General features: G+C 42.7%; 1 protein-coding gene across 2 annotated transcripts in view; it reads right to left on the bottom strand.

Moving 5' to 3' along the window:
• Nucleotides 1-25,074, bottom strand: part of PRKG1 (protein kinase cGMP-dependent 1) — a 1,234,019-nt gene that overhangs the window by 1,136,949 nt on the left and 71,996 nt on the right. Inside the window, exon 1 of one of the 2 annotated variants that reach the window (XM_036123402.2) lies at nt 13,724-14,305. The exons of the other annotated variant lie outside the window; for it this stretch is intronic. Coding sequence (XP_035979295.1) covers nt 13,724-14,034 — 311 coding nt within the window. The 5' untranslated portion in view covers nt 14,035-14,305. Of the gene's footprint in view, nt 1-13,723; nt 14,306-25,074 lie in introns of those variants that run through there. 2 annotated transcript variants of the gene reach the window in all.

The following is a 25,074-nucleotide window of genomic DNA, read 5'->3' as shown; positions in this document are numbered from 1 at the left end:
AGGACTCTGGATGCTCAAGGCAATCCCACGAGTGCTTGGATACTGCCTAGAGGGTAGAAAGAAGGGTGAATCGAGGCTGAGGGCCTACTGTATTCACAGGGCTGTCACATAAGAGCTGTTGGATTTGGGTTGTATCACTTCACCTCTTTGGTCCTTAATTATCTCTTCTGTAAAATGAAGACAATCGGTCTCCTTTATTCACTCAGCTATTGTAAGGCATCCATGAGAGCTTGCATGCATTCATCTGCCTAGCCAATGAATCTAAGTGGGTATCACAACTCACTCTTACAAGATACAGGACACATGGTTGCACGGGCACATAGGCCTCCCAGTAATTTATCCTCAGAATTTATTTAGAATGTATTACAGAATTTATTCACAGAAGCATATGATCAGATGAGATGGAAAAAGTTTTTTTCTAGGATTGGGTGTTCTTGGGTTCCACCCTGAGAAGCTGAGAGACAGTATGCCAAACAATATCAGCCTTTAAGTTTTCTGCTTCACTTTGGCTACTGTTGAGGCACAAACATAACGAAATAGTATTTAATCATGAGCTTGAAGGGCTCTGCCATCTCATAATATGTGAATTTTTGGATAGTCAAAATTAGCAAGCTATCATCCATAAGCATGCCAGGATTTTGTTAGTGAGCATCCTGGCTATGTGTGCAAAAGGAATTAAGAATTTGAAGAGACTCTCCTGTGACTATTTCCATTAATTCTAGGCTTGCATTTCTCAGCAATCAACCCATTTACTTTTCAAGGTTAACCAATTTATGAGGTCTTATGTTGCAGAACTTAAGATGAGATTTCTTTCAGTTGGAAGACAAGTATGTTTCCTTTCAAAGACAATTAAGAATCACAGATTATTCAAACTAGAAGGGAGTTTTCAAGACTGTATAATCCCAGAGGCGCCTGGATGGCTCAGTCGGTCGAGCATCCAACTCTTGGTAATCAGCTCAGGTCTTGATCTCAGGGTTGTGAGCGCAAGCCCCGTGCTGGGCTCCACACTGGGCATGGAGTGCGGGAAGGGGGCGGGGAGCGGGGGTAGCATGGAGGCTACTAAAAAAAAAAAAAAAAAAAAAAGACTAGATAATCCTAGTTTTTCAGGTGAAAAACTAAAATGCTTTCAGAGGCCAGGCAGATAATACAAACAAGAGGTTGTGAGGTAGACAAACACAGTACGGAGTATCAGGGGCTGAGATGGATTTGTGGAGCAAAAGGGCATTGCACAAAGGTGTGCCAAGGCATCCAGATTCAAAGTCTATAAAGACTCTTCTGGTCAACCCAAACATGCCTCCAAGCTCTGCTCAACCCAGTGGTATAAGTTTCCCATTTTCAACATTTTAAACTTAATAGTTGATGCATCCGACGGCTAGGAAGACAAAGAGGCTTCATCTTGTCCTTTCTCTGACAAAAATTATCAAGCACCTGCTGTGTGCCAGGTCTGTTCAGGGCTCCAAGGATACAACGTGGAGCAAAAGAGACACTGGTTTCATTTTCATGGAATTTATCATCTTCTGTGGGGCGGGGGGGGAGCAGATGTCAACCAAATAATGACCCACATACAGAAATTCAAACTCCAAAGGATATGAAGAACACAGAACTACAAATCAGACACTGAGAACTAGACACTTGACTCTAGCCCAGGTATGCTGGGCCCAATCCATGTTGGAAGAGTATCTGAAAAAAGCAATGTCTTTTTAAGCATATATTCTAAAACCACAGATTTTCAGGTATTAAACAATTTGGGGGTGAGAAAGAGATGCATCTAGTATAGCCCTATGCCAGAGGAGTTACCCTGGTGATATTTTGGAAAATGACTAAACAAATAACCAAACAACTGAAATCCAATCCACAGAATATGTTTATTAATTACCAGAAAAAAAGAATCAGAAAGTACTTAATAAACTTTCTAATACTACTCAATTAAATTAAGATGCTAATATTGAGGGGAAAATAAAGAAACGAATCATTGGTAAATTGTGAGAATATTTCTTTAAAATGGGGATTTGATTCAATAAGGACAAAGGCCACTGGAAATATTTTTTTTACCAAAAAGACCCAAGATATACAAGCATGAGTACAAAATGGGGGAAACTTTCTATGTATGATAGAGAAAAAAAAAAAAAATGCCTTAGGCACGAGCAGTTGTATTTAACAATTTGAATACAGCAGAAACACAGCTTTATTGTGAGAAGAACCTTCCATGACACTAAGCTGTGCTAGTCCCTAAAAGAGAATGCACCTGTCGCCACCGTGGGTCTATGAGTAGATGGCATATGGAAAATGCAGGTATGTAAAAAATTACTGAAAAGTTGAATAAAAGGAACAAAACTGTAAAAGGGAATGGGAAATAGAACTTGTGCTAAACACTGAGCAGTTGGGACGATGGACTACACCACAGAGCACATCCAGAACGAGCATGGTCTCTGGGGTCACACGGATGTGCATCTGAGTGCTGCAGCCCCCTATTTTAATTGGGGCAAGTTGTTGAACGTCTTTGTGCCTCATTTTCCCCATCTGAAAAAAACAGGATGCTAAGAGAGTCCTGTGAGAAAGGAAAGCAGAAAGCAGATGTAGCATACGCTCAGACAAATAACAATTACTACCTGCACTTTATAAAGGATTTCTGTGAAGATGAGAGAAACTGTTCTCCATGTGCAGAAAAAAAAAAAAAAAAGGAAGAAGATGAAGGGGGAAAAAAGTGAGCCTAGTTTGAGCAACAAAAGTTTTCCCCTTTATGATGATAAGCAATGCACTGAACCACAAACAGCAGTTAGAAATACAGAATTGGAAGTCAAGAAGGGGGGAGAAGGGGAAGAACCTGCCATAGATGATTTGAAAACCCACTAGCAAGGGTTCACCTAGATATAATTTAATAACCTCTAAATTCATCTGGCAGAGAATACCACTCTTGCCAACACAAATAAATGCATACTTGGGTTAGTTTCCATTTATCACCCTGATGGTAACACTTAGGGAACCAGAAGGTAGAGCTCTGCCCTGTGCTGATCGATGATGTGGAGGGTGTAGACTTCTGTGGTGGTAGCAAAAGGTAAGAGAAGCCACAGAAGAGAATGGGTCACCTGAGAAAGGTAGGCTACTCTGTGATGACCAATGTTTCATCTTATACTTTATGATGAAAGTTCTAGTGATGCATTCCATTTGATTCACCTCTCTGTACATCTTGAGGTGGTATCTTCACCAAAATATTTCAATCCTGGTTCTCTTTTAATTGCTTCATTTCCAAGGGTGCACAAGGGTACTTCTGGATTGCTTAAAATAAGCATGATTATATTATAGATGGAATATACGTTTTGATGGAAATAGGGTACTCTTCAAATATCAGAATTTTCTGAAATAACTCCTTATAATTATTCAGCAACATGTCAGCAAATTCTCAAACACACATAGATGATGCTTCCAAGTGCCTGAATTTTCCATTTCTGGAAGTTTTTCCTGTAGTTATTATTTCAAAAGGCATAGACCATACTCTTTTCGCAGTTGCCTATCAAAAAAACCTACAATGTGTTCTTTTTAGGCTAGGTATTTCCCATCAAAACTCAAAGAGAAGGGGAGGCGAACATCTTAATGTCTCCAGCAATGCTATGAAAAAGCCAAGGCTGGATGACTTCATGAAGCATGTAAAGAGGTAGCAAGAAGTTAATAAAAGATGCTCCGTTGACGGTGGGCTTGTTATGTTAGTCGCCATTCCTCTTCATGAGGACTGTTTCAAAGGAATGTCCATTTAGTTGTGTGCCATCCAGTGCTCCCTGAGCCAGGAATGGTGTAGTCCTTGTCTCTCCTTGTCCCCACAAGAGAATGGAGGTCTCCAAACTAAGGAATGCTAAAACATCTGGAAGGCAGAGTCAGATAATTCTTCATGTCATCTTTCCCTTTCATGAAGAACAACCAAAAGTCTAAAGTGAAATTTTGAAGAAAAAGAAAAAGGACTGTTTCCTGATCGAGGCTACCACTATTTTTAAAAAAGTCTCTTCTTCCTTTTTTTTTTTTTTTTACAATATTCCAAAGCTTTTCAGATCTCTCACAAGAAACACCATTCATACAAATGAATGACAGACTTGTGTATTACATTTTTATAAAGTTGAATATTAAGTGAATAGCTAGAAACTTTGAGCAATTCTTTCATTTTGTACTGTACCATACGCTATGGAAAAGAAAAAGAAAAAAAAAAAAGATGTTCCTCTAACAATTCAGAAGTGAAAAAGTTCTCTTAAATACAATGCCTTTACTCAAAATGAAGAGGGATTCACTGAATGGGTCTTCCAGTCAGAAACTACTTTTACTTATCTGAGTTTCTGTGGGCCTGTTCTTTGAAGCTTTGCTATCTTCAAACAGTTCCTAAATAAGTGGGGAAGCAATTAGCTCCCGTGAAGACCACGATGCCCAGAGAGAACCATGCTTGCTGGTGCAGGCCGTGGACGCCCTGGGGATCACCAAATGGCCTCTCCTTGTTTCTCTCCTCCCACTGACATAATGAGTCGCCACTGCAGGCCGAGCAAAATGGTACCTGTCACATTCAGATGTTTAATATTCCTCTGTAAAGGAGTGGAGACATCCTGTCAGACTGGTACAAGTCTAATAGAGGGTCATCTTTTCAGCCTCACCGTAATATAAAATGTGCTACTCAGTCACCAGTGATTTCAGCAAAGTATGTCTCATGAACATGGGAGTGTGGAGTTGGGCCTCTGTGTACCACGTGATCGCCAGCCACCTGCAGGTGCAGGAGTGTGGTCAAGCCACCCTCCCATCCGTCGGCAGCAACAGCCCCAGGGGGACAACGTTCAGAATCCCATTTTTCTTCCTTGTCATGACAACCCCTTCTTCTTTCCTCTCAGTCCAGACTTAGAAGCACAGGCAAAGCCATAATTTATTGATAGGGTCAGACCGCTAAGATGATATACAGTAGATCCAGAAAGGAAATGTTTTTCCCTCGCGTTATCTCATTATTCTTTGGCCCCGATCTGCTGAAAGCTTGATATTACCATAATGCAACTGTTTCAGAAAACAGCAAAATTATTTTGCTCAACCCAGTTGTACTTGTCATCACTGACATTGAATACAATTAACCAAATTAAACTGACTGGCTGACACTATAACTGTTTCATGTCCAAAGAAATACAGTGCTATTCCTAAAGAGCCGGTATCATCTGGAAGTGAGAACATAAAACCGAATAGTAGAAGGCCACCAGCGTTAGGAGACCAACTTTTGACACATATTAATAATTTCAGCTATTTACCTTCTGCTTTGCAGGGTCTAACTCACTACATCTCTAAGTACAAGTCAATGAAATGGCATTGGTGAAGTTTAATTAGCATTTATGATCTTTAGCGAGGCAAAGGTTTTTAGTATTAACTCATTCTATTTTTGACATGGGTGCAATTCATATACATGGACACTAAATCGTCACTGATTTTTTTTCTATACTAACACCCATCCTTCCTTCTGTTCTCGGAACAGAAGAACTCTAACACAGATATCTTCCCAGTGCCCACCCAGGAACTCTTGCCCACCATTCTGCTTCAAACTGCTAAGCCCAGTAAGTGAACAGATGCTTTTTGTGTGTGTTTCTTTATTGTTGCTAATTCCCTCTTATCCTCCCCATTTAGGCCGGCCCCATAACCAAATGCAAGACATGAAGCTGGATTCATAATGCAAGTGTTTACTTTCCTTATGATTCATAAGGAATTTCGGATTCATAATCACCTGCGTAATTCATGCCCCCAATCCTCTGGGCAGCCCTATTACATCTAGTCTGCACTTCTGCTCTGTCAGCTGAATACGCTTTCATATTTTAGAAGGAGGGGGAAAGGGGACAAGAAAGCTTCTCACTAACCCCCATTCTAAGAAGATTATTTTTACCAAAAAGTGTTTGCAATTATATTAACTATTTTCATCACTTATATAAAGTGCCATATTGGCTGATCCTCACCTGGGAAGACGATTAAATTGCAAATGTAAATAAGCTATCAGAGACAATTAGGAACATCTTGAGAGTTTTTAACAACAGCATAAGGGGAGAGAAGGCACGAAGAGACCCCAAGAGCTGGCAATCAGGCTGCAGTGGGGTTATGACCACCGGGTGCAGGAATTCCCATCCCCCCCCCGGAGCATTTCCGGAGGGACACATCGTGGGTGTCACTTCAGACCTCTCCTCTGTCTGTCAGCAGTGCCCAGATCTGCTCACGCAAACCAAACATTCTGGAAAGGGGACTGAGAGCTTGAATGTGTTCACTCTGCTTTCTCTGAAGGCTCTTTGGAAAGTACTCCTCAGCCTGAGCACAGGCTGTTTGCCTTAAAAGGATAAAATATCTGTCGGGGAAAAAAAACTGTAGCAGGCTGCAGAGACATCACATACCAGAAGGAGAGGCGCTACAAGCCCAGGGCTACTCCTCCGAGGGGCTCATCATTGTCCCACCTTCTTAGACTTAACGTTTCACCGAAGTATCTGGGACCCAAGGAAACAGTCTTACCGCTTAATGACGCAGCGGCCCCCCGGGGGGTGAAAACACACTTGGAATGATGGCTGATCTTAATGTGTGTCATATTTGAACAGTGGCCAGGACTCGTGGCTGGCAGGAAAGAGGAAACGCACTTACCTTTTGAGCGGAACTGCTGCCACTTTTGTGTGCCCGGGTCCTGGTAGGTAACCCCAGAGAGCACCAGCGGACTGACAGACTGACAGGTGCAGAGGCTGCAGGCCCGGGGGCAGATGGGAGCCGGAGCTGCCTGGCTCCACGGCAAGCCGGGCATCTGGGTTGCTCAAAGTGGACCCAGGAAAGCGCTTTCCCGAAGAATGGGAATTCGAGTCACCTGGAGTAACCACGTTTGAATGGACTACAGAGGAGGTGCTCAACACCGGCTGCGTATTAGAATCATCTCAGGAGCTAAAATAATATATCTATCCCTCATGTCCACCGCAGAGCAATTAAATCAGAATCCTTGGACGTGAGGGGACCCCACCTCCCCAGGAAAGATATTTTTTAAAGCTCTCCAGGTGATTCTAACATGCAGCCAAGGTCAGAGAACCAACGAGCTAGGTCAAGTAATGATCACTTGTGTGGGCGGATAAACCACAAATTGGGGAAAAAAAAATCTACTGCGTTTGTAAGCCCCTAGGACTTAAAGGTTTCCACCAATAGAAACAGTCAACTCTTTTAAGTGGGAAGTGTATCCTGGTCCTTCACATTGGAGCCACCTGGAGAAATCTTTAAAAAATACTGGCGGGGGCTTGCACTCTCAGGCATTATTACTTTAACTGGCTTGGGGTAAAACCCAGGCATTGGATTTTTTTCGAGTTCCCCAGATGATTCTAATGTGTACTGTCCTCTTATTTTTCCGCTTCTCCCAAGTACTTCTGCCTCCTATTTAATTACCGGTGAACAGACACTCCCCTGAGAACAGCCTATATGCTATTCAGTGGGTTTGGGCGCAACTGCCTAAACCTCACAACCCTTTGGGAAGCAGAAGAGCCTGGTGGTTGGGAAATCAGCTCTGGAGTTGGAATTTAGGCTCAGCCTTTTACAAAGCGTGTGACCCTGGGCAAGTCATGTCTTAGCTTCTCTGAGCTTCATGTACCTCAGTGCACTGAAATGGGGATAATTTGGAGTCTCCCTCCGAGGGCTGCTGGAGCGATCAGAGACAATCTATGGAAAACACAGGGAGCAGTGCCTGACACAGAGTAAGTGCTACATAAATGGTCGACGCTGTGATGGAGACAGGCACTGCCCTTCTGACCTGCTTTTTTCAGAAACCGTGAAACTTGTTCTCCTCATCCTTTTCTTCTGCACTATGACCTGCACAAACACCCCCAAAGCCTCCTGGCAATCCAGACCGAGGGATGTTTCAAAGGGACAATACAAGGCATTCAAACCGAGCACTGGTCTAAAGGGAAACATCTTGATGGTTCTCTGCCACAAGCCCAGGACGGCTCCCACTCCCAGAGAAGGTCAGCCTCCGATGTCCTCCCGTCCAGGCGTCTCCTCCCTACGGCTGTCTTCCTCCACAAAGTGCTGTCTTACTTGTCAGTTCGGTTCCAGTCACTGCCCATTTACTGGCCCACAAAACCCATCACTTCTTCCCAGCGTCTCCACAACTATGGTACGACTTTAACCATGCTCCTCTTGTCTCGCCCTTCCCTTACGCATCTTGCCTGGCCCTTGAGCACTTCCCCAAAATACTCATTTTGTGCACCCCACCCCCACCCACCCCTCTCTTCTTCCCACTGTAATCTCCTGCTTTGTTCCTAGTAATAACCATGATTATAAAACGCATTCAGATGCAAGACCCTTTTGAGAGGATGCGAGGAGCCCCCCCCCCCCTTGTTAAACACTGTTTTCCTGCAGCCCCAGTCTTTGTGCCATTGTGTGTACAGACAGGACCTACGGGACCGTTTTGGAGGGAACACATTCCTCCACGCTCACTCACAATTACACTCCGGGAGTTCACACGGGCTGTGCCTATTTAACTTCGCCGGGAGTGAATGTGAAGGAGATGCTGAGATGCCGAGGAGTACAGGGAGAGCTGGTGTTGGGGGACTGGGTGCAAGGAAATGGAGAGGGCTGTCAGGGGAGAGGCGGCAAGCCCTGCCATCTCCACCATTCACATTAGGATTCTAAATGCCACAGATGTTACTGCATAATAAGTAGGGGAGCATACTGGTAACTGCGGCTTCCCCCACGTGCTTATCGATCACATTGTCCTGCGCTCCCGAGCGGAGAGGGCTCGAGGCGGAGGGTCTGAAGGCCAGCAGAGGCCCCGGGGCCCTGGATGGGCAAGGGCACCTCTGGCAGACCTGGCAGAAAAAACAGCAGACTGGTGTTCAAATCCGGTTGCTAGGATACCATGGAGCCCCTCCGCGGCTAAGCAGACGGGGGGAAACAAATGCGTCCATACGCCTTATAACCTGCAAACAGCAACAACAGAAACATGGTGTGCCCAACTCTTTAGTGAAATACTACGCAGCAGGCGCCTGGAAATGTGGCCCAGGAGAGCAAGGAAGCTGGCCATGGATATTCTCGGGCATCCTCCGGAGCCACTCTGTTTAAGGGCTTGTCAGGGTTTTCATTATAAACCCCGGTGCAGGGGCACACAACTTCACCGTGTTTCCAAACCCCTAAACCGGGTTTTAAGCAACCTGGTCTCAGACATCTTTCTGAAAGCTTCCACGACCTCAGTTTTAATGCGCAGGCCGTCGTGTCAAAGGATCGATGCAAAGTCAATGGGAAAGTCTATTAGGACAGCGTTAAGTTGGAATTCAACTCCTCCACCAAAACAAGGGAGCTGAAGTTCCGAAGCCGACTTCAGGCTCCATTCTCATCTCCGGCCCGCTGGCCTCGCTATGTAAGCAATCTGCCGTGCTGGTCTGGGGCATGAAAGATGATTCTCGATGAGACTAGTCGGAAGCGAGGGGGGAAAGGAAGTTGTTTTCTTTCCGAGCGGGACTCCGTGTCTTGGCGAGTTTTAACCGTCTGCTGCTTGGTTCCTTGAAACGCTCTCACCCAGTGGGGCCGGTTACAGCTCTGATCAGGGTTGTGCTCGTAGGAGGTGCAGGGCTGAAGGGATTATCTGAGATTCGGAGCTTTGCTGATGGGGAACACTGGGTGCTCAGTGAGGGCGGCTGCACAGCGCGCGCATGTGCACACACGAGCCCGGAGTGTTCCAAACACGAGCCGAAACGCCCTCTTGCCTACTTAGAGGTTTGCATTCTCTGCGACCTAAGCTTGCTTTTCCTCAACTCCCACTACGGCGTTCTGGTGCCACCACTAGTTGCTGTCATGGTCCCGTGTGTCCTGTCCACCAGATGGTCCTGTACATCCCCACCGCGCCCCTCCCATCCCCTGAGCACCTGCCTAGGTCAGGCAGCCCCTCAAATGCCTGGATGTCCACCTGACATCCCGATACCATGAAATTAAAGGGGCGCGATTCTATTCTCCCAACTTTCTTAGGCATCTCCTCTGCGATTGAACTTAACTCTACTTTCTAGAATACTTATTTGTGTAGCATGAACTCCTCGATGCAGGGCCTCGTCTCTCACACCTCTAACCCCTCAAGATAGCTGCGCATGGCAGACATCCCATAAAAGTATTCAACTGAACTGCAGGGCCCATCTGGAATGTAATTGCTCCTTCTGAATAAATCTGTTTTAATATTCTAACCATCTATCATTATACCAAAATTCTAGAATTCTCTCAACTTTCCTATAAAATTTAACATACAGTCTTTAGGAAGATACTGTTTCTCTAGAGATGTACTTGTGTCCAGGTTTAAAAGATCATGTAAGAGCTTGTTAAAATTAATGCCTTCCTAAAAATAAGAAAATCCATTTCTTTTTGCCCTCAGCTCTGCCAAAATATTTCACAACCAAAGAGTGAAACATTACAAAACATATTGTTCTCTGAAATTCAGCTACCTCTGGGGTGAAAAGCACCAGCTGAACAAAAATTCAGAGACACTGACAACTTTTTATAGGAACTTAAGTCTATACAGCCCAAGTGAAATGACATGTAACCCTGGGACAGCAAAATGGAAAGGATTTGAGAATATTTACAACAGGTAAAGGGTTTAGATCAAAATACCAGAGACTAAATGTTCTGACCTGTTACAGAGTTTTCAGGAACGAAGTATCATGAAATAAAATTACTTTAAAAGTCCATAAGAACCATCCTGTATACATAGCCAACAGACTATCCGATCTCATAAAATGGATATTTTTATATTTTTTTTCATTTTTAAGGGGTGATTTGTTCAATTTATTTCAAAACATATGGCCTAATAGTTTTACATTCTCAAGTAGTTATGTGGTAGTAATGGAATATAGTACCAACTTCTACATCAGTTCTTTGCTTCACATTCCTAACAGAGGAAGGACTTAAGGACTATTTCTATACAGATGTGAAAGAAACAAAAACACCCCCCAGTCCTCCAAAACACACACACACACAAACACACACGCACGTTAAGCAGGAGCTCCCTGGCTCTGACAAAGCATTGCCTCCCATTCCCAGTTTACAGGGAAAATTCCAAATCAAAAATGTTAAAAATGATTTAAGTTAATAATTTACATTTTACAATATTTTTAAATGATCAAAAATCATTAAAATAAGTTTTTCAAAATTATAATCCTCAGAGGGCAATCTCAGTAAGCAAAACGTAACCATATTTGCATATATCAGATAACTGAACAGAACCTTAGCTGGGCAGTTACCTACATCTAGTGAAAAGGGAACAGAAAATTCACAGGAAAGTGCATTTGAAATCCATTTGAGGCTATTCAGGTGGTTTCCTTTTAACTTGAACTCACAATGATCTGTGTGTGAGTTTAAGAAAGAGGACTATATATAAGTTGCACTAAAAGCGAAATATAAAGACATAAACACTTGTTGCCAGTCAGCCTGTATCATCAGATTACTCAAAGTGAAATAAATTGAAATTCGAGCAAGTCTTCTTTGGTTTGGCAAGTTTTCCTAATTCCTTGTAGAGCTATCTTGCACAATCATTCAAATGACATAAGGTATAATCATTTTGCATACAACGTAACTTCTCTTTCAAGAAAGGTACACTCTACCACTTAAGCCAATTTTATTCTAGTTTTCTTTATGTAAGTGTGAAAAAAGAACAGATGTTTTTCCAAAATTATTTAAGCTTGGAAGACATTCTATCCTTTTCTTCAATATAATCTTTCAGAATCACCAAAACCATCATGGTGATACCTTAAACAGCTGATTTCTTTAAAGCATGTTATTAAATAAATATCAGAACGCACAGCATTGTTCCATAGATAAAATGTTTATTATAACAGAATGGTGTGAATTATTTGCCACGCTAATTTCATTTTCCACCATGGGAAAAAAAAAAATCTAGTTGTTCTACATGTTGAGCACTAAGAGATTTCTACAACTTACCCCATTCCTACAGCTCATTCCCTACTGCCTAGATTCCTTCAGATCTTCTCTGATCCAATGTTTAACTGGAGTTATCAGCTGGCTTGATCATGCTTCATTATAAAACCTATTAAAATGGACTTTTTATAAAAGCAGAGTTTTCTCTGTGTTACTCCAGAGTCCTGCAGATACTAAAATGAGATCCTATGCAGTGCTTAAAAATGCAGAGAGCTGTCTTTGAGTTATTTTTTCATTATGCAAAACTTGGCCCAGGAGAGATGGCCATGTACCTCGTTAGCTAAAACAGGCAAGCATGTTGGGACTGCAAATTAATTTACCAGAGAAAGTTGAAGTAGATGCGAATCATTCAGGTTCCTAAGGCAAATCTAAGTCTACTGATTGGGGCAACTTGCTGAGGTCAGAATCTCTGAAATGTTTATTCTCACAGTTTCTTCCCCACACTCTGGGAGAAAACAAACTCCGTCTTAAGCTAAGCCTGCATGAGGAACAGCAGAAGCTGTATGGGAACCAACAGATGTAGGTATAACTCTTAAGTTTTCAAAAGTATAATCAGTACGTGCTCAAAAGCTCCCCAAAATCCGACAAATACAAATGGAGACAATCATGTATTTGCCCTTTCTCCTTATATTAATTTCTTGTGTCTGTGAAGTACAGGGTTCCAAGGGGGCTTGCATTATTATGTAACACGTGTCATCCAGCCAGTGTGATGTAGTTGGGAATAGAGTAGCAAAATCTTTCATTTTATCAATTATGTCATTACCTATTAATTAAAAATACCATTCCTTTGGGTGCTTTCCCTCACTCTATATTGATCTCCTGTTCCTGCCACTCTACTCTCCATAAGGTCTCTACGTTGAGAGGTGTATAACAAGTTGGATTCAATTTTCCTACCCAAGTTATGAAGCCCACTGACATCAGAACATAGTTCTCTAAATGCAAGAAGGATACCAGAGTGGTTGCATCAGAAGCCAGGAGTAAGGCAAACAATGTGTTCACATTGTCAATACAGGTAAGTGTACTTCTCAGGCTTGACCCTGGAAACATGCAACCCTCTTGATAGTCGGAGGCACCTCACTGGTAACATTATGCAAATTCCTTAAGGAAAACAAGCAACATTCTCCCTCGGATGGTATGAAAAAATATTTTTTTTTAAAAAATCAACAGACTGGGCTTCCATTTGCGGGCTGTAAATGCCATCCAATTCAGGAAATCAAAAAAAATCTTCCCTTTTCTATGCGTATTTGCTTATTTTTGACACTTTGATGATGACAGCACATTCAGGTTTGAGGGGTACCGGCGAGAAATCCCGGAGAGCCACCAAAGCAGAGAAAGTAAGGGTGGTATCAGACGCATTTCATTTCAAGTCTGATGAGCCTGCATTTAGGATTTTCCGGCTGGGCAGGTCTGCCAGGGCATTTGGGAGATGGGGCTTTTTATTCCTCTTCTCATACTCACTCACTCACACACGCGCGCGCGCACACACACACACACACACGGCCGGACACACACCTGGGGCGCGTTCAAACTATGTGCGGTGGGTGGCATATACGAATGTGTATGTCTATTTTTAAAAAATAGCTTGATATCTGACAAAGACACGGAAGGCAAACGTAGGTGCAGCGAGTGTGGCTCTGAGAAACGTGCACAGCGCGCGAGAAGTGCCCGTTAGAATGCAACATCTCTGAGGATGAGGACAGACATGGCAAGCGCGAGGGGCGGGGGCCGACACACAAGACAGAGACCCGCAGCTCCCCACCGACAGGGCGCCGCGCGGACCCGGCGCCGCACCCCTGCTTACTGTGGGCTCTTGGGGTAGAAGGGCAGGGTCACATGGCTGAGATCCTGGAGGTCGAAGGCGGTGGGCTCGGCGGAGATCGCCTGCCGCTTGGTGCGCGGCTCGCCCTGCAAGGTGCCGGCGCTCTGCTTCTGCGCCTGCTGGGTGGCCGGCCGGATCACCGAGCGGTACTTGTCCAGCTCGTTCTGCAGCTTCTGGATCAGTTCGTCCTTCTGATCCAACTCCAGCTCCAGCTCGTCGATGAGGGCATCCCGCTGCCTCAGCTCCTCGATCTTCTCCTGGAGCGCGTACTGTAAATCCCGCAGGGTGCCCATGCTCCTCCGGGCCGCCGGGGCGCCTGCCCGCCGCTGCCGCGCGCCTTGGGGCTTGCTCCCCTCTCCGGGCAACTTTCCCCAAAGTCGCCGCTGCCTCCCGAGTGCAGACGCTTCCTACTCGAGCCCAGAGCCAGCCCTGGCTTCTGAGCATGCCCAGTCCGCCGCTCCGGCGCCGACTTTCCGTGCAGCTCCCACTTCCCGGGCCGCCGGAGAGGCTGAGCGCGGGGCCCGCGAGACAGCAGGTCCAAGCCGGGACTGAGCCGAGGCGCGGCGAGCGCAGGGCCGGAGGCGGGCGCAGGGCGGCGGGCGCCGGAGGAAGCGGGCGCTACGCCTGGGGCGCCTGATAAGCCGCGCGGCGGGGCGGAGCGGGCGGGCGCGCCACTTCGGGGTGGGGGAGGTGGGGGAGACGCTGGGGAGGACCCCGCGCAGACCGGGGAGGCGCCAGCCGGGGCACCCGCTCCCCCCCACCCCTCCCCGCCACCCCGGCACCCCGGCCTCGAGGCCGCTGGGCTACGGTCCCGGCCGCGTCCTCGGGCCGGGCGGGCTCGGCATCCGAAAAGCTCCGGGGTCCGGAGGTGTTCTGGCCGCCGGCCTCCCCAGCAGAGGCTCCCGAGCTGCGTGGCCGCGCTCTCCCCTCGCTCACGCCACCCTTCCCACGGGGAGCGCCTCGCACAGGTGGCTGGAGAAGAAACTTGCCTCCCGCCGCATAGAAGCCCGTGCCCCGGGGGGGCGGGGGGGCTCCCTGACGCGCAGGTGCCTTTGGGGAAGGGGCGAAGGGGGCGGGGCTTCTGGCTCCTCTCCCCAAGTGGGGCGGCTCTCTCCCGCCCCTGCCAAACTCACACGAAGGAACTCTTTTCAGGTCTGGGCCCGAGAAGGCCGCTCAGCTCTCCCTCCCACCTGAGCTAGTGTCTTCGGAAGAGTTTCTGGCTGGGCCTCGCGTCTTCCATTTGCTTAACTTGGGGTGGGGGACAGGAGGGGGTGGAGGGGGGTGGGAAATCCGTGCCGAGCTCCAAAAAGTCCATCCTGAAATTGAACTGTATCTTTAAAAATATTCCCTCTGTGACAGCCAAGCTGTTAGAAAGGTCTCCTTACACTTGAATGGCAAGACACAAACTGTGAATAGGAGGGATCATGAGGAGAAGGGGGAACTCAGATGGGTTGCAGAAAATTGTGCTATATCACCCCACCTCTACCCATCCCCCTCATCCCCGCCCACTTAGTCTTTCCTAAAATGATGACAACTAGGTTGCATCTCTTCTGTGGAAGGGGGATTCTCCCATCATCTGAACACATGTTTAGAATCCACAAATGTTTACTTACTACTCACCTAAATTCCTAATATTTAGCTAAATCTTCACCAACTCATCCAACTTTATAGCACCTTTATTAGCAGGCCCCTAATTACTATTCCTGAGCACTCAGTGTTATAAACCAGTGCTCTATTTGGCCATTTCTTAACACTAAAAGTCGACAGAAAATACATTAAAATCGAATTGCAATCCAGAACTATTCCCTGGAAACTAAACTTAGCCAAGAATGAACATATCAGTCTCCAAAAAAAAAAAAAATTGCTTTTACTTTTGAATACACAACTTTTTCTATCTGAGCTAAGAGAAGAAAGGGAAAAAAATAAAAACCCAACTAGCCAATGGCACATTAACCAACTTTTTGATTCAAGGTGTAATCTGTTGGGGCGCCTGGGTGGCTCAGTTGTTAGGCGTCTGCCTTCCGCTCAGGTCATGATCTCAGGGTCCTGGGATGGAGCCCTGCATGGGGCTCCCTGCTCAGCAGGGGAGTCTGCTTCTCCCTCTCCCACTCCCCCTGCTTGTGTTCCCTCTCTTGCTGTCTCTCTCTCTCTGTCAAATAAATAAAATCTTTAAAAAAAAAAAAAAGTGCATCTGTTTGTAATTAGAGGTGTGCATGACAAAGGATGTACAATCCTAAACATTCTTCCACTCAGGTCATGATCTAATGCTCTTAGCACAGGTGATGTAAGACACTTAATTTTTCTGCTTTCCAACACAGACATTTTCAGAAATGCATTTATTTCAGAATGTAATACATAAAGTAGATAATCCTTGAAACAGCTTCATTGGTAATGAACAGACCATGAGTTACTTACAAATACTGACATCAGTGAAATAGTTCTGAATTGTTTTTTTTAACTAAAACTAAATCAAGCAGAAGGTCTGTGGCTTTGTATAACTGACTCTATCCTAAAAGAGAGCTTCTGTGACAATTTCCTTGTCCCAGGCAAAAGGCCAAGTTCTTACTTTATTTAACCTATGGGGACTCTTCCATGGGAAAATGTTTAAAACTAAATGCCTTTTTTCCTATAGATCTATATAGGGGTCCTCGAGGCCAAGAGTTTATGTCTAGAAATAGAAGCAATGTACAGGGGATATCTCTAGACAGTTGCTAAGCAGGGTTATGTTTTAAGGTTCATTTGAGGCTTAAATGGAGTCACTTAATGTCTTTGGGCAGCACAAAGTAGAGAAGATTCTTCATTTGTAGAAAGCCTGTCTATCTTGAGAGTCAGAAGTCTGTTATAACACATGCAAAGAAAGTAAAACGGCCAAAACATAAGACTGTTACAACTGACTTACACTTTTAAAAAGTATTCAAGGTATAAGGATGTATCAGGTTATATTAGCCTATACTATGAAAAGAATAATTTAATTCCCCCCTCACTTTATAATTACATACGCAAAATCCAGAATTCTCGACTTTTCCATTCTTGAGGTCAAAGTAAATATTGTAAGTAAGTTTTGCAATGATGTTCTTGACTGGTTGTTTAGATCTTAAGGGGCCTGGTTTTCCATCTCAACCTTTTGAGTGATCCCAATCTTTTTTTTAAACATCTTTTGTATTGTACTTGGTAAATGCTGGAAATAAATTTTATGTGAAAAATCAAAGTCCCGTAGTTACATTTCAACAGACAAATGTACTATGTGTCCCATGGTAAGTTAAGTTGGCTAAACTATAAGATCAGAGATCTGGCACAAGTCTACTTTCTGCTTACTAGGAAGTGAATACACAAACCTGAAATGGAGTGGAGTGGGATCTACTGAGCTCTCCCACTGCCTATATCATGGGGTGAGGTCTCCATGGTAGATGCTAAAACACAGAGCAATGCAATGCTGAAGGAACTGAGTTCATACTCTAGAATTCCATAGTCAACTCACAACTGGCTCTTTAGCTGGTCTCTCTTTGTCCCTGCCCTAAGAGGAGCAAAGTTCTACCAGTAGCCAGACCCACCTTGGCATATTGATGCGCTTCAATTTTGCACCCATCCCTCATGACTAAGAATACATTGTATCATGCCTTCCTGATTCAATCTCACAACCATTTAAGGAGGCATTCAATAACGCAGCTTCATAGTGGCTCTTAAGAAAATAAAGTCTGTAGAATTTATCATCCTTCACGAAAACCATAATTAGCCTCAAAAGGACACTCATCCAAGTGTCCATTCCACTGATGCCACATTTCCCGGAAGAGTCCTAAGTATGAAATTTTCTTCTGCCATTTCATGTACATATCTTGAGTAGAAACAAACAAAACACAGCTGAGCTTTTTAGGTGATGGAAGCCACCCCTTATAGAAAACTGCTGCAGCTAACAAGTACCTCTAAGAAACAGGAAAGTGACCATTACCAGTAGACATGCTGGCATGCTCTAAATTGCTAATCTTCATCAAGGCCACAATAAAAATAACTTCCTTGAACTCTTTTTTTTTTTTTTTAAAGATTTTATTTATTTATCTGACAGAGAGAGACACAGCGAGAGAGAGAACACAAGCAGGGGGAGTGGGAGAGGGAGAAGCAGGCTTTCCACTGAGCAGGGAGCCCGATGCGGGGCTCGATCCCAGGACCCTGGGATCATGACCTGAGCCGAAGGCAGACGCTTAACGACTGAGCCACCCAGGCGCCCCACTTCCTTGAACTCTTAATGCACGATGGGCACTGTTTAATGCAACCCCACCAGGGAGTCTTTATTATTACTTCCACTTACATTTGAAAAAATTGGAGGCAGGGTATCACCCACCTAACGGATGGCAAAGCCTGGATTCAAATCCAGACCATGGGATACAGAGTTCAACCTCTGACTCCCTGCCCCTCATTATCTTCTGCAGGACTTCGAACTGTTGTTAAGGTCTTGACTCTCGATCCAGAGAGAGAAGAATATCCTTAGCATTTTTAGCCTGACTTGGGGAGGTGGAAAGAGGAAAAATTTGGAAAATTCTGAAAGAGCCGGAAAGAGAACTTTTAGAAGTTCTTCTTCCTAAAATTGTCTTCACTCCAGCACCATTTCATTCCTGTTGAAGGTGACTAACTTGCACCCATCTATCTGGGATCGTCCTGGTTTTAATACTAAAATCGCTTAGGACTATCCCGGTTTTAAAGCTGAAGTCCTAGGTACCCCTTGGTCCTGGACCAACCAGGACAGTTGGTCACCCTATTTAATTCAGGATTGCTGGACCTCCTTACTTTATCAATATTTTCAAATTTTGCCTTCGAAGTTACAGATAGAAAAGTCAAACTTAGACATATTACAAACCCACTTACACATTTGTTTGTGTCAATATGTTTTAAGGAAACAATCATCCTATTTCAATGCATAAGAAGATACCACAGAAACTGTCTTTGGGCTATAAGGGCATGAGTCAGATGATAGAATTTTAATTGCACTTTGATAAATTAGAGACTTTAGGTTCTCCTTTTGGTTTACTGTTTTTATAAAAATCTGGACTTCAGACATATGGGCTTTCTATGGATAAAGCACAATAAGTAAAGCACCCTGCTATTTGATTAACTCTTACAGAATTAGATTATTCTTATGACTACATTTGGTGGTGGATTCAGTCATCAGGAATCCATATTTAAATGGATATAAGTAAAAATTCTAATGGTTTGGCTTGTTGAAGTTAAACTTGTGTGCATAATATGTTCTTCATGGAAAAGAAAAAAAAAACATAAACCATTAATGATGAAAAACTTACTGCAGAAATTTGGAAAGTAATAGTGCATTGTACCATAATTGCTAATGTACTTAGAGTTTAATACCGAATTAGTGTCATGCCTAATATCAGTTGAAATGAATTCTTATATTCCACAGCTTAAAAGGATGGCATGTTATTACAGAGCCTGAAGTAGTGTTCATGAAAACCCATGCACTGTCTGCCAAAAAGAACACTTCTCTGGACTCTTCAGGAAGCTGCCCATTTCCAAATAATGTTTCCAAATAATGGAAGAAATGAAATGTTTTTAAGGAGAATGGAATTTGGGTTTCCATATTTTTTTCATGAATGGAGAATTTTAAAATGCATAAAATGGAATTTAAAAGATTTTATTCACGAAATATTATTTTGCTACATTTTAAGCCCAGTGAATGTATACATGAGTATGCAACATTGTAATATCTCTCCTGTTTGACTAATAAATTTATTTTCTCAGTCTTATTTCAGTGATTAATCTCATATATAAATGCACATCATTTCGTAAGTTAATGCATCAGTATTCTCCACAAGATAGTCAAAAATATTTGAGAATGTAATTTTGCATTTTGATATCATATTTGAGAGCATATTTGATATCATGTAGCTTATAGAAGAACAGCTCTGAAATCAATGACTTTCGGTTGCTGCTCTTATTTTAAATTGCATTTAATAGCGAATAAAACTCGGCCATTTTCAACCCACATGTTTTGTAATCAAAATTGAAAGTAAAAACTAAAACTACATTTTGCTAGTGAACTTACTAAAATTGGTGAAGTGAGAAAGTACTGAAGATGTAAGAAAGATAATAAAATAGAAGTTTGAGTGAACTGGGCTTTTATCGGTGAGTCAAATGAACAGATGAGGCAACAGAAAGATAACAAGGCATTTGTTTGCCCTGTGAGAATGTCAGCGATCTGGAGGACAGGGGAAGTTGCAGGCAAGAGCAAAAATACTTAGTAGGAAAGCATCCAGAGATCTTCATCCTCATGAATTTAATGGCCAAGTAAATAGCACCTAACTTCAAATTCAGAAAACTCTTGATATTGTGACTTTTATATAATCATCATGAGATGGAAATCCAGAAATCCATCTTTAATGATGGGCAAATGAAGTGGTAGGCTGGTAAAGCAAATGGATGTCATTCTAGGGTCAAGACATGGGACCTGATGTTTATGAAGGCATTACCCATGGCTCAAGAAGAGAAACCCAAGTTGGGGCCCAGGAGACACATATTTTCACTATGCATTTGTAACCAACTGTAAAATTACCAGTCACCTTGCCCAGTGCACATTTTATTTAAAAGACTCGGTTAATTTCTCCCTGGTCCAGACTGTATTTTTTAAAAATCATTTTTCAAAGCACAAAGCACAGGCATTTGATCTGGTAGGTAAGAATGCCCCATATAAATAAATATCAAATAGAGACCTTTTTTTACCCTTTTTTGGTATTAGGCAGAATATTCAGTGTCTGTCTTGAGTCACTGCATTATGTAAGAATGTTTTTACTCAAATATCAAAGTTAATTTGGGGAGCTATTATGGAAAATTCATCTAAGTTTTCCATAGAATACCGTACAGCCAAAATTCTAACCATCTATCTTTCTTAGAAAAGCATCTATGTTGAATACACAATTTTAAGTGGAAAAAATGACAGGGAAATCTTCAAAACATTTATTTGTGGAATGTTAAAAGCAATTGCTGCTGTTAGGAACATAGAGAACTTGGTGGAAATTGCTTATTTTCACTTTGCAGTTTCCACTGGTCAGACCCTCTATCCTTACACAGCAAGTAACATTCTCTTAGCAGTCACAGCACTGAAACTTACCTGATATCACAGCATTTCTTCATGCACTCCATTATTTAATTTAGTTACTTTCTGCCTCTATCATCAGCACTCACAAAATACAGAGAACTAAAAGACTGTTAGCACTTGCCTGGGATGGACATGTCACCCTTTCCCACCTGCAGCCAAAAAAAAAAAAAAAAAAAAAGGCAGCAAAAACGTCCTTATTTTTTACTCATAATGGATATCACAGAATTGTAGATGAAATGTACCACTGAGATTATGTAATTCAACATCCTAATTCTAAATTTAAGGAAATTTAAAGGCCAAGGAAGTCAAATGACTCACCCAAGACAGAAGCAAGTTTAGAACCCAATTATGCCCATTCCCAGTATCCTGTTCTTAAAGTTATGCTATTTTTTTCACTTTGTGCTTTATGATTAGTGCACACTGAAGCCTGATTCAGTTCCCATGAAAATCCCACCTATCTCTTCATAGGTGATAGTTGTTAAGGCCAATTGAGAACACTTTAATTTGTGCAGAAAACAAAATATATCAAAAGGTCTTTAAAATATCTAATTAGTTCTATTATGCCTCTCCTTATACTGAAACCGTAAGGAACTTGTTCCATGGAGATGTACGTGACATGACGTGCAGGGGTGTGTGTGTGTGTGTGTGTGTGTGTGTGTTTGTGTGTGTGTCTGCGTGTGTGTGTATACATTTGCACATGCTTCAAAGTCAGGCATATGCCAGAGGTGTGAAATATAAACCACACCCTCCTAATCAACCCTCATTTATGTCAGAGTGAGGTGAGCACGTGAGGTGGATATACCAGGGGAAATAGAGTAAACCACCTCGCTTACTTTTTCATTTTTCAGACACAGCAGCTCAGGTCTCCTCCCATCACAGGGTTTTAAAAGTCTTTGTGATACAAAAGTCATCATTACCAAGACAGAGAAAATTTATCTCCCATTCGTACAAATTAAAAGGTAACACCTTAAACCTAACATAGAACTTTCAAAATATAGATGGTGATACTTGTTTGAATCCCTGAAATCCTGTAATCGGTCTTAGACCATTGGAGACATTTTTAAGGTATAAAAACTTCAGAATATGCCAAAAGATGATTTTGTTCATTTAATATTCCCCAATGGAGTACTCTTAAGAATTTTCACACAGTAAAGACATATTTCAAAATGCATTGAAACATACAGCATTTAAAATCTTATTACATTAGTATTTTCCTAAAAATAATTTTGTACTTACACATTCTCAGTATATGTTCTTTTAATCACCAATCTACCTACATAGCAAATTTTTAACATATTACATGACTTTCATATTCTGCAACCAGGGAATATCCAATTGTGAGAAATCAGAATAATTAATGAAGAAAACACAAGAAGCAGCATATGGTAACAGCTGGTGGAATGGCTAAACTCAGTGGTCAGTGAACAGCCTTGCTAGCAAGCCCGTAACTCTAATTGAGAGCTCTCACCAGTCAAGTGGATACTATAATGTGGTGTTTCCTCCAAGTGTGAACTAAAGAACACTAGTTCCTTAAAAAAAGGGGGTGGGGGTTTCCCCACAGTCAAAAATGCTTGGGAAACACTGAGAAAAGTTTGGTAAAGCAGATTTCTTTCTGCATTATTTCATGTAACTTCCAAATTTCCAATATATATTATCAATCTCCAAAATAAATATATAGTAAATATACACAGTTGATTCAAACAACTAGACTTTCTTTCATCTAATACTTTAAGTGTTGAACCTGAGTATTTATGATAGTGAATTTTTTTTTTTTAAGATTTTACTTATTTATTTGAGATAGAGGGAGAGCAAGAGAACAGGAGCAGGGGGAGGGACAGAAGGAGAGGGAGAAGCAGACTCCCTGCAGCGGGGAGCCTGATGCGGGGCTGGATCCCAGGACCCTGGGATCATGACCTGAGCAGAAGGCAGATGTTTAACCGACTGAGCCACCCAGGCACCCCTATGATAGTGAATGTTTAAAGGTAAATTAGGCAACTTATGGAGAGCTACAAGCAGCCTCCCCATCTGTGAATCCCTCATCGGTATCTACATACGCAGCAGGATCAGAACACACAGTCCTGATCCCACCGATGGGACTGCCAACCATCAGCATCTCCCCTTGAAAGTCACAATTCACCCAGTCTCTGACCAGGGCTGACGACATGACAGAAAACCAGAGAACATGACAAATTTGGTGCTCACAGGAAGGATGAGGCTCGCCATTTGACCCACAATCACATCTTCTCTCTTTAAAATTAGGGTGGGCCACTGGATTGGTGCTCAGGCTAGGAAAACGGTCAAGGAAAAATTACAATGGGACTGAGATCAGGAGAGCAATTGATTAATAATTAATCACGTAAGTGTTATACTGACCTTTTAGTTCTTATAATGTCCAGGCACCAAGCAATTTCATTTTAACATTTCACAGCTTTTCTACTGGTGATTCTCTTTCTGCCTTTGAAATCCTTCATCCAACCCCTTTCATGACCCTAAAATCTAAACCCCACCACCTCCCAATCAGCAGTTCCATCATTTGAGTCATTAACTCAATGAACTCATTCTTCTCTTCTCTCCTAAAATATCACTTCCTCTGCTAATTCTTCTGAATCATCCCCATGATATTTTCCCTTGTAATAGAACTTACAATTTATAATTATATATCATTTTCAAGGATATTTGTTAAATAGCTATCTTATCATTAGGCTGCAAACTCCAAGGAAACAAGGAACTACGTCTACTTCATCCACCAACACCTAGAACAAATAAGCCCTCCCTATATATTTATCCATTGCACTGACTAAATGAATGAATTTGAGAAATATTTATCTAGTATCTACAACACAGCACAGCCAATAAACAGAAAACAGGTCCCTTTCCACCTTTTCTCCATCAAGAGATTAAACCATCAAACTGAACTAAATATCCATTGGCACAATACAGAGACGGACATCCCCCCACGTGGGTGTCACTTGGAAATACATGTGTCCTAAGCCTCAAACTTCAGTATGACCACCCAAGGCGCAGCTACCCTGTATCATGGGTCTTAGGCAGGTCACATGTTTGTCTGCTTTTTAAATAGCACCGATTTCCTATGTTCTTCCTGGAAATGTTTGTGGTATCCGTTGCCCTTGAACAGGTGCCTCAAAGGTGGGCCTAACCACTTAGAACAATCACCATAGGCAAAACCTTTGAAACTATAATATGGGCGTGCACCCATGAAGTGTATACAGTAGAGACGTGTGTGGGGAGGGGTTGTTATATGGGGTATATATATGTGTGTATATATATGTGTATACACACACACACACACACACACACACACACAGTTAACCCTTGAATGAACACAGGTTTGAAATGTGAGGGTCCACTTACACGTGGATTTTTTTGATACACTCCAGTACTACGTGAATGCAGTTTCTCTCCCTTATGATATTCTTCATAACACTTTCTTTTCTCTAGCTCACTTTATTGTAAGAATACAGTATAGAATACATATAACGAACAAAATATGTGTTAGTCGATTGTTTACGTTACTGGTAGGGCCTCAAGACAACAGCAGATTATTACAGACTATTAGTAGGTATGTTTTGGGGGAATCAAAAATTACATGAGCATTTTCGACTGCACGGGGGGTCAGCGCCCCTAACCCCCATGTTATTCAAAGGTCAACTGGGTGTGTGTGTGTGTGTGTGTGTGTGTGTGTGTGTGTACTGAAAACCAACATCAATATGGTAAATACAGCTTAGAAGTGAATACAGGTAATGAATTTCTCAGCAACAAGATAGCAAAAGGTGACATGAAAACTGATATGGTCATTTTCGGACAACTGATGCTTTAGCTCCCCATAATGCTGCATGTCCTTTCTGTACATAATAAATCAAATATATCATAGCCTCAATTTAAACCTGGTTTTTTTAAATGCAGAAAAAAACACAGAGGTATCACTCTTTGAACATCGTTCCCTGCTTAAGACCCACGATAACGGTTTTCTACCTGTCATCCTGAATATTTCTAGGAAACAATATTTCTTGATACCCAACCACCTTTCCACCTTTTCAAATTGCACCTAGACAAACTGCAAAAAGCCACAGCTGGGGGATGGGGAAGGTGGGAGAAATGAATGAATTGTTTGGGTTTGGGGTTTTGTTTTGTTTTTTAATTAAATTGAAAAAAAAAATCGCACCTAGACAATCAACTGTCTTAATGTACTTTTAAATCACCATAATCCCAGAGT

This window comes from Halichoerus grypus, chromosome 7 (genome assembly GCF_964656455.1).
Source record: "Halichoerus grypus chromosome 7, mHalGry1.hap1.1, whole genome shotgun sequence".
NCBI lineage: Eukaryota > Metazoa > Chordata > Mammalia > Carnivora > Phocidae > Halichoerus > Halichoerus grypus.
Note: the sequence above shows the minus strand (reverse complement) of the source record. Positions and strands in the feature narration are given on the sequence as shown.